The sequence below is a fragment of the Melanostigma gelatinosum genome, assembly GCF_949748355.1.
Source record: "Melanostigma gelatinosum genome assembly, chromosome: 24".
In the NCBI taxonomy this organism is placed as follows: domain Eukaryota; kingdom Metazoa; phylum Chordata; class Actinopteri; order Perciformes; family Zoarcidae; genus Melanostigma; species Melanostigma gelatinosum.
The window spans coordinates 10,960,990-10,970,832 of NC_136657.1; the positions used below are offsets into that span (position 1 = coordinate 10,960,990).

The following is a 9,843-nucleotide window of genomic DNA, read 5'->3' on the forward strand; positions in this document are numbered from 1 at the left end:
CCAGGTGTGTTAGTGTTTCCAGGTGTTTTAAAGTGTTTCCAGGTGTGTTAGTGTTTCCAGGTGTTTCAGAGTGTTTCCAGGTGTGTTAGTGTTTCCAGGTGTTTTAGAGTGTTTCTGAGTGTTTCCAGGTGTGTTAGTGTTTCCAGGTGTTTTAAAGTGTTTCCAGGTGTTTTAAAGTGTTTCCAGGTGTTTCAGAGTGTTTCCAGGTGTGTTAGTGTTTCCAGGTGTTTCAGAGTGTTTCCAGGTGTGTTAGTGTTTCCAGGTGTTTTAGAGTGTTTCTGAGTGTTTCCAGGTGTGTTAGTGTTTCCAGGTGTTTTAAAGTGTTTCCAGGTGTTTTAGAGTGTTTCCGAGTGTTTCTAGGTGTGTTAGTGTTTCCAGGTGTTTTAAAGTGTTTCCAGGTGTGTTAGTGTTTCCAGGTGTTTTAAAGTGTTTCCAGGTGTGTTAGAGTGTTTCCAGGTGTTTTAAAGTGTTTCCAGGTGTGTTAGAGTGTTTCCAGGTGTTTTAGAGTGTTTCCGAGTGTTTCCAGGTGTTACAGAGTGTTTCCAGGTGTTTTAAAGTGTTTACAGGTGTTAGAGTGTTTCTAGGTGTTTTAGAGTGTTTCCAGGTGTTTTAAAGTGTTTCCAGGTGTTTCCGAGTGTTTCCAGGTGTTTTAGAGTGCCTCCAGGTGTTTTAAGGTAGTTTAAAGTCTTTTGTGTCTCCAGAAGCAAATCTATATTTAGAGAAGAGTGAGAGCTCTGTAGCCGCTGCTCATCTCTGCTAGTTAGCGATCACACCACACAGCCAGTCAGAGAAAGAGGTGCATTGTGGGAGCACGTCTAACCCTTGACGTCCTCCCTCAGGTCAGGTGACCAGCAGCTCGTCGGCGTCTCAGATGGCGAGCGGCGTCAGCCTGGTGTCCTTCAACAGCCGCGGTCTGGAGGGGATGCACCAGCGCTCGTACTCCGTCTCCAGCGCCGACCAGTGGACCGACGCCACCGTCATCGCCAACTCCGGAGTCAGCACAGGTGAGACGACGTCATCAGTGGGCCTCAAAGGGTCATGGGAAATATGAACCATAATGCATCATGCGTCCTGTGAAAACCCCTCCAAACTAAAAGGGTCCTGATGTGTGTTTATTGAGAAGTCACAGGGCTCACACACGCAGCTCCGCCACAGGGCTGCCTGCTGGGCCCCGGAGGGCCCCGCTGTGCAGCTCTGCGGTGGAGCCCATCATTTGTCTCCCCATTGATCCAGCTGCCAGACCTTAATGCTGCTTTAACTGTCTGTCAGACTATGGACACGAGACTCACACACACACTTAGACTGACAGCTGCCAGTGTGTGTGTGTGTGTGTGTGTGTGTGTGTGTGTGTGTGTGTGTTGCTGTGACGATAAGCTTGATTGACAGCTCTGTCGTTGGTGTCGAGCCCTCCGGCCCTCCTCAAATAACGTTTAAAGCTGTGAAATGCTTTCACTGGACTCCCAGGGGCCACACACACACACACACTCTCACACACACACACACACACACACACTGTGGTCTATAAACATGGAGACGGATCTTGATGATTTGATTTCACTTCATAATCAGAATAAAGATAGAAGCTGAAGTGTACAAGTGAACAACACTGTTACAATCATTACAATACATAGCTAGCGTAGCATAGACCTGCTGACGCTAACGTTAGCTCCGCTAACATTCTATATTCTCCAAGGTGTTCAGCAACACGAGAGGAAACACCTCAAAGATCATCTCAGTAGTATGGACAGCAACAAGTTGAGTCCCAACACTTCTGATGAATAAATGATACACAGCGGCGCAGTGAAGATCTAACTCCTTATATACTTCCAAAAACTGCCACGATGGAACGCGTGCGACATTTTGCAGACGATGCAGGACTTTATCTTGAGATTGTCCGAACCGAGGAGCTTCAGATGAGAGAGGGAGGAGGGAGGAGGGAGAGTCAGAGGGGAGGTGAAGCAGCAGGACGGAGCTCGGCCTGCAGACGGGAGGAGGGCCGTTAATCCACGGCGGTTTAATTGCACTCTCGGGGACGGCATCTTGTCAGCAGAGATAAGTTGTCACATTTTCCACTTGAGCTGAGACTAAACGATTGTGGAATAAGTTATGGCCGTCCTTGGGGTGTGTGTGTGTGTGTGTGTGTGTGTGTGTGTGTTGGCTTGTCAGCGCTGTGATATTGATGGAAGCTGAATGTTATTTTATTCTGCCGCTAGTCACAGCTGTCAGCGAGCGGCGTGAAGAGAGAGACTCCCTCCTCTGATTGGGTATCGGTTGGGTATCTGATCCTCGTCTTGTTATTTCTATATCTCCTCCACATGTTGAAGGTCTGTGATTTACACGAGATCTATGTATGTTTATAGAGAACAGTGGAGGAATAAACTAACCCCAAAAACATCACAAATGAGTCACAACAGGAAGTGGATCGTCTATAAAAGTCAGAAATATATCACTTCCTGCTTCACAGTCAAATATCTAACTGGGCTTTTATTGTGAAGCTGCTTCCTGTTACTTTAAACTCTGCGTGAAAATTCAGATGAATAAAAAATATTACATACTTCTAAATATTTATATACTCACAGAATACTTATAAATATCTTCATCATTCTATTTATATCTTCATATACTTTCAAATACTGCTTTATATATGTACATATATATATATATATATATATATATGTACATATATATATATATATATATATGTACATATATATATATATATATATATGTACATATATATATATATATATATATGTACATATATATATATATATATATATGTACATATATATATATCCTTATATACTTCTCATTCATCTGCAGATTGAAATACTTCCTTGTGTCTCTAAATATGTGTGTACTGCATGAGATACAATGAGATTAGTCGCGGTGTGCTCGACATATTTCAGACAGGAACAGGAGAAGAAGAGAATCCCAGCCTCAGTGTGTTCTTGTGGTTCTGTAGATACCGGTCTGGGAGACTCGGTCTGCTCCAGTCCCAGTATCTCCAGTACCACCAGTCCCAAGATGGAGCCGCCGCCATCGCCGCACGCCAACCGCAAGAAGCACCGCCGGAAGAAGAGCACCAGCAACTTCAAAGCCGACGGCCTCTCTGGTACTGCGGAAGGTAACGCCATCTCCCCCCCTCGCCTCTCACTTTCCCCGCCCAGGTCCGACTGCTAAAGACCCCCCCGGAAACAAGTACTTCAAATATCTTCTACACTTTCAATCCAGCCTCCAAATATCCATTTACTTCCACTAATCTGTGTACTTCTAAATACTTCAAATATCTATCGTTGAAAAAGCAGTAGGATTATATAATTGTAAATACTTCCTACTATACTCACACAGGTGTAAATAAATATAATTTTACCTTTAACATTCTGCATCTTTGAAGTTTCAGCACAGTACTCTGAAGTATTCTTCACAGTACTACGTGTACAGTCTGTGACCCGGGTTGGGAAACGCAGTCATGTGATCGTATGCGACTCCCGACCTCTCGATAGGAGGGACGGATCTCCTCATCCTCTCATTCTGTCAGCCCTTCATCTCTTCATCCTCTTCCTCTGATCTAACTCTGGACCAGTTTGTGACATAACCGGAACCCTGATCTGAGACCGTGGTGGGTGGTAAAGACAGGAAGTAAAAGACAGGTGGTAATAGACGGGAAGTAAAGACAGGAAGTAAAAGACAGGTGGTAATAGACGGGCAGTAAAGACAGGTGGTAAAGACAGGAAGTAAAAGACAGGAAGTAAAAGACAGGTGGTAATCGACGGGAAGTAAAGACAGGAAGTAAAAGACAGGTGGTAATAGACGGGCAGTAAAGACAGGTGGTAAAGACAGGAAGTAAAAGACAGGTGGTAATAGACCGGAAGTAAAGACAGGAAGTAAAAGACAGGTGGTAATAGACAGGAAGTAAAAGACAGGTGGTAATAGACAGGAAGTAAAAGACAGGTGGTAATAGACGGGAAGTAAAGACAGGTGGTAATAGACGGGAAGTAAAAGACAGGTGGTAATAGATGGGAAGTAAAAGACAGGTGGTAATAGACGGGAAGTAAAGACAGGAAGTAAAAGACAGGTGGTAATAGATGGGAAGTAAAGACAGGAAGTAAAAGACAGGTGGTAATAGACGGGAAGTAAAGACAGGAAGTAAAAGACAGGTGGTAATAGATGGGAAGTAAAGACAGGAAGTAAAAGACAGGTGGTAATAGACGGGAAGTAAAGACAGGAAGTAAAAGACAGGTGGTAATAGACGGGAAGTAAAGACAGGAAGTAAAAGACAGGTGGTAATCGACGGGCAGTAAAGACAGGTGGTAAAGACAGGAAGTAAAAGACAGGTGGTAAAGACAGGAAGTAAAAGACAGGTGGTAATAGACGGGCAGTAAAGACAGGTGGTAAAGACAGGAAGTAAAAGACAGGTGGTAATAGACCGGAAGTAAAGACAGGAAGTAAAAGACAGGTGGTAATAGACAGGAAGTAAAAGACAGGTGGTAATAGACGGGAAGTAAAGACAGGAAGTAAAAGACAGGTGGTAATAGACGGGAAGTAAAGACAGGAAGTAAAAGACAGGTGGTAATAGATGGGAAGTAAAAGACAGGTGGTAATAGACGGGAAGTAAAGACAGGAAGTAAAAGACAGGTGGTAATAGACGGGAAGTAAAAGACAGGTGGTAATAGATGGGAAGTAAAGACAGGAAGTAAAAGACAGGTGGTAAAGACAGGAAGTAAAAGACAGGTGGTAATAGACAGGAAGTAAAAGACAGGTGGTAATAGACGGGAAGTAAAGACAGGAAGTAAAAGACAGGTGGTAATAGACGGGCAGTAAAGACAAGTGGTAAAGACAGGAAGTAAAAGACAGGTGGTAATAGACGGGAAGTAAAGACAGGAAGTAAAAGACAGGTGGTAATAGACGGGAAGTAAAGACAGGAAGTAAAAGACAGGTGGTAATAGATGGGAAGTAAAGACAGGAAGTAAAAGACAGGTGGTAATAGACGGGAAGTAAAGACAGGAAGTAAAAGACAGGTGGTAATAGACGGGAAGTAAAGACAGGTGGTAATAGATGGGAAGTAAAGGCGGGAAGTAAAAGACAGGTGGTAATAGATGGGAAGTAAAAGACAGGTGGTAATAGATGGGAAGTAAAGGCAGGAAGTAAAAGACAGGTGGTAATAGACGGGAAGTAAAGACAGGTGGTAATAGACGGGAAGTAAAGACAGGAAGTAAAAGACAGGTGGTAACAGATGGGAAGTAAAGGCGGGAAGTAAAAGACAGGTGGTAATAGACGGGAAGTAAAGACAGGAAGTAAAAGACGGGTGGTAATGGATGGGAAGTAAAGGCGGGAAGGTAAGACAGGTGGTAATAGATGGGAAGTAAAGACAGGTGGTAATAGACGGGAAGTAAAGACAGGAAGTAAAAGATGGGAAGTAAAGGCGGGAAGTAAAAGACAGGTGGTAATAGATGGGAAGTAAAAGACAGGAAGTAAAAGACGGGTGGTAATGGGCGGGAAGTAAAGGCGGGAAGGTAAGACAGGTGGTAATAGATGGGATGTAAAAGGCGGAAAGTAAAATTCGGGAAGTAAAAGGCGGGAAGTAAAGACCTGAACCGCTGACACACGTGTTGATTTAAAGGATACGTAGTGAAGCATAGTTACCACACTCTGATTCATGGCGTCAATCCTGACGATCTGGAAGCTCAGTAACAATGAAAGAAAGGAAGGAAGGCAGCTTTAATCAGCATTTAAACATCTTATGAGCGTGTGTGTTGGTCTTTATTCGTGGTCCTTTTGTTGGATGGAGCTGGGTGTTCAGGTCTGGTTTCCTCCACTGAGGAGATCACGTCTTTGGTTTGTTTGTCAGCAACATTACAGAATAACTGTTTTTAATAATAAGAACATACAGCTGAGTATCACGTAGAAACTCACAGTAATGCAGAAGATAAATAATACATAACCTCGCGATTCTTAATCCAATCAGAAGTGTCGTCTCCCTCACACTGTATATAATAAATATACATATTTATGTACATATATTTATACATATATGAAGCCAGATTTCCCGGCTCTCACCGTCGCTGCTTGAACAGATGTGTCGGCGGCAGCAGATGTGTAATGTTCGTCTCTCCATCACGGAGGCATCAAGCAGCTGACAAGGCAAGTGGCTGTCTGAGTGACGGATAGACGCTTCGCCTGCTTTCGTTTCCTCTCCTGTCTCCTACCACCTCATCTCCTTGTCCTCCTTTGTCTACCTCCTTCCCTTGTTTTATCTTATCTCATCTTCCTTTCTCGTCTCGCTCCTTTCTTCTGTTTTCTTTCACATTTCCTGGTCTCTTGTTTCCTGTTCCTGTTTATTGTGTAATGGTCTTCTGTTGTTCATTGTCTTTCTTTATTTCCTCCTGTATTTCTTTATGCGCTGACTGTTCTTTAACCCTCAGTCTCCTTCATGTATTTTATGATTATTTTTTCCTGCGGTTGTCAGACGCTCCCCGAGCCCGTCGTCCTCGCCCCCTTATTAGTCAGCCGGAGAGAGGCTTTAAGTGAACTATTATAAATAATCCACCGTATTGAAATCTTTTATCAGCTGTGTCACTTTCATTATTCAATAAGCGATTAGTAACAGTCTTCCCAATTTAGCCATGAAGCAGCGAGCGCGCTCGGCCGGCGGGCCGCCGCCTGTCACGCCGGGCGAGCAGGTGAAGTATCTGGTGTCAGAGTAATTCATGAGGGGGGGCCGCCCTCTGTGGACCCCCCCCCCCCCACGGAGGAGTCTCTAGTGGAGCCACAGGAACGTCTTCTTCATCTTCATCGTTCAACATGACATCACGTTTTGATGTTCATTGTCCCAAGAAGATAGTTCTTTATGACATTTTATCTTTATTCAAGAAATCAGGTCTGTAGTCCTCCCTCTGTCTGGACTGGTTTACTCTGACTGGACTGGTTTACTCTAACTGGACTGGTTTACTCTGACTGGACTGGTTTACTCTGACTGGACTGGTTTACTCTAACTGGACTGGTTTACTCTGACTGGACTGGTTTACTCTAACTGGACTGGTTTACTCTGACTGGACTGGTTTACTCTGACTGGACTGGTTTACTCTGACTGGACTGGTTTACTCTGACTGGACTGGTTTACTCTGACTGGACTGGTTTACTCTAACTGGACTGGTTTACTCTGACTGGACTGGTTTACTCTAACTGGACTGGTTTACTCTGACTGGACTGGTTTACTCTAACTGGACTGGTTTACTCTGACTGGACTGGTTTACTCTAACTGGACTGGTTTACTCTGACTGGACTGGTTTACTCTGACTGGACTGGTTTACTCTGACTGGACTGGTTTACTCTGACTGGACTGGTTTACTCTGACTGGACTGGTTTACTCTAACTGGACTGGTTTACTCTGACTGGACTGGTTTACTCTAACTGGACTGGTTTACTCTGACTGGACTGGTTTACTCTGACTGGACTGGTTTACTCTGACTGGACTGGTTTACTCTAACTGGACTGGTTTACTCTGACTGGACTGGTTTACTCTGACTGGACTGGTTTACTCTGACTGGACTGGTTTACTCTGACTGGACTGGTTTACTCTGACTGGACTGGTTTACTCTGTCTGGACTGGTTTACTCTGACTGGACTGGTTTACTCTGACTGGACTGGTTTACTCTGACTGGACTGGTTTTACTCTAACTGGACTGGTTTACTCTGACTGGACTGGTTTACTCTGACTGGACTGGTTTACTCTGACTGGACTGGTTTTACTCTAACTGGACTGGTTTACTCTAACTGGACTGGTTTACTCTGTCTGGACTGGTTTACTCTGACTGGACTGGTTTACTCTGTCTGGACTGGTTTACTCTAACTGGACTGGTTTACTCTAACTGGACTGGTTTACTCTGTCTGGACTGGTTTACTCTGACTGGACTGGTTTACTCTGACTGGACTGGTTTACTCTGTCTGGACTGGTTTACTCTGACTGGACTGGTTTACTCTGTCTGGACTGGTTTACTCTGACTGGACTGGTTTACTCTGACTGGACTGGTTTTACTCTAACTGGACTGGTTTACTCTGACTGGACTGGTTTACTCTGACTGGACTGGTTTACTCTGACTGGACTGGTTTTACTCTAACTGGACTGGTTTACTCTAACTGGACTGGTTTACTCTGTCTGGACTGGTTTACTCTGACTGGACTGGTTTACTCTGTCTGGACTGGTTTACTCTAACTGGACTGGTTTACTCTAACTGGACTGGTTTACTCTGTCTGGACTGGTTTACTCTAACTGGACTGGTTTACTCTGACTGGACTGGTTTACTCTAACTGGACTGGTTTACTCTAACTGGACTGGTTTACTCTGACTGGACTGGTTTACTCTAACTGGACTGGTTTACTCTGACTGGACTGGTTTACTCTGACTGGACTGGTTTACTCTGACTGGACTGGTTTACTCTGACTGGACTGGTTTACTCTGACTGGACTGGTTTACTCTAACTGGACTGGTTTACTCTGACTGGACTGGTTTACTCTAACTGGACTGGTTTACTCTGACTGGACTGGTTTACTCTGACTGGACTGGTTTACTCTAACTGGACTGGTTTACTCTGACTGGACTGGTTTACTCTAACTGGACTGGTTTACTCTGACTGGACTGGTTTACTCTGACTGGACTGGTTTACTCTGACTGGACTGGTTTACTCTGTCTGGACTGGTTTACTCTGACTGGACTGGTTTACTCTGTCTGGACTGGTTTACTCTGACTGGACTGGTTTACTCTGACTGGACTGGTTTTACTCTAACTGGACTGGTTTACTCTGACTGGACTGGTTTACTCTGACTGGACTGGTTTACTCTGACTGGACTGGTTTTACTCTAACTGGACTGGTTTACTCTAACTGGACTGGTTTACTCTGTCTGGACTGGTTTACTCTGACTGGACTGGTTTACTCTGTCTGGACTGGTTTACTCTAACTGGACTGGTTTACTCTAACTGGACTGGTTTACTCTGTCTGGACTGGTTTACTCTGACTGGACTGGTTTACTCTGTCTGGACTGGTTTACTCTGACTGGACTGGTTTACTCTAACTGGACTGGTTTACTCTAACTGGACTGGTTTACTCTGACTGGACTGGTTTACTCTGTCTGGACTGGTTTACTCTGACTGGACTGGTTTACTCTAACTGGACTGGTTTACTCTGTCTGGACTGGTTTACTCTGACTGGACTGGTTTACTCTGACTGGACTGGTTTACTCTGTCTGGACTGGTTTACTCTGACTGGACTGGTTTACTCTGACTGGACTGGTTTACTCTGACTGGACTGGTTTACTCTGTCTGGACTGGTTTACTCTGACTGGACTGGTTTACTCTGTCTGGACTGGTTTACTCTGACTGGACTGGTTTACTCTAACTGGACTGGTTTACTCTAACTGGACTGGTTTACTCTGACTGGACTGGTTTACTCTGTCTGGACTGGTTTACTCTGACTGGACTGGTTTACTCTAACTGGACTGGTTTACTCTGTCTGGACTGGTTTACTCTGACTGGACTGGTTTACTCTGACTGGACTGGTTTACTCTGACTGGACTGGTTTACTCTGTCTGGACTGGTTTACTCTGTCTGGACTGGTTTACTCTGACTGGACTGGTTTACTCTGTCTGGACTGGTTTACTCTGTCTGGACTGGTTTACTCTGTCTGGACTGGTTTACTCTGACTGGACTGGTTTACTCTGACTGGACTGGTTTACTCTAACTGGACTGGTTTTACTCTAACTGGACTGGTTTACTCTAACTGGACTGGTTTACTCTGACTGGACTGGTTTACTCTAACTGGACTGGTTTACTCTGTCTGGACTGGT

At 44.5% G+C, this 9,843-nt stretch overlaps 1 protein-coding gene across 1 annotated transcript in view; it reads left to right on the forward strand.

The window, feature by feature from the left end:
* Nucleotides 1-9,843, forward strand: part of agap1 (ArfGAP with GTPase domain, ankyrin repeat and PH domain 1) — a gene marked incomplete at its 5' end in the record, with an annotated part of 91,647 nt that overhangs the window by 52,398 nt on the left and 29,406 nt on the right. Inside the window, 2 exons of the mRNA XM_079296861.1 lie at nucleotides 840-1,004; nucleotides 2,966-3,127. Of these exons, the coding sequence (XP_079152987.1) occupies nucleotides 840-1,004; nucleotides 2,966-3,127 (327 nt within the window). The remainder of the gene's footprint in view (nucleotides 1-839; nucleotides 1,005-2,965; nucleotides 3,128-9,843) is intronic.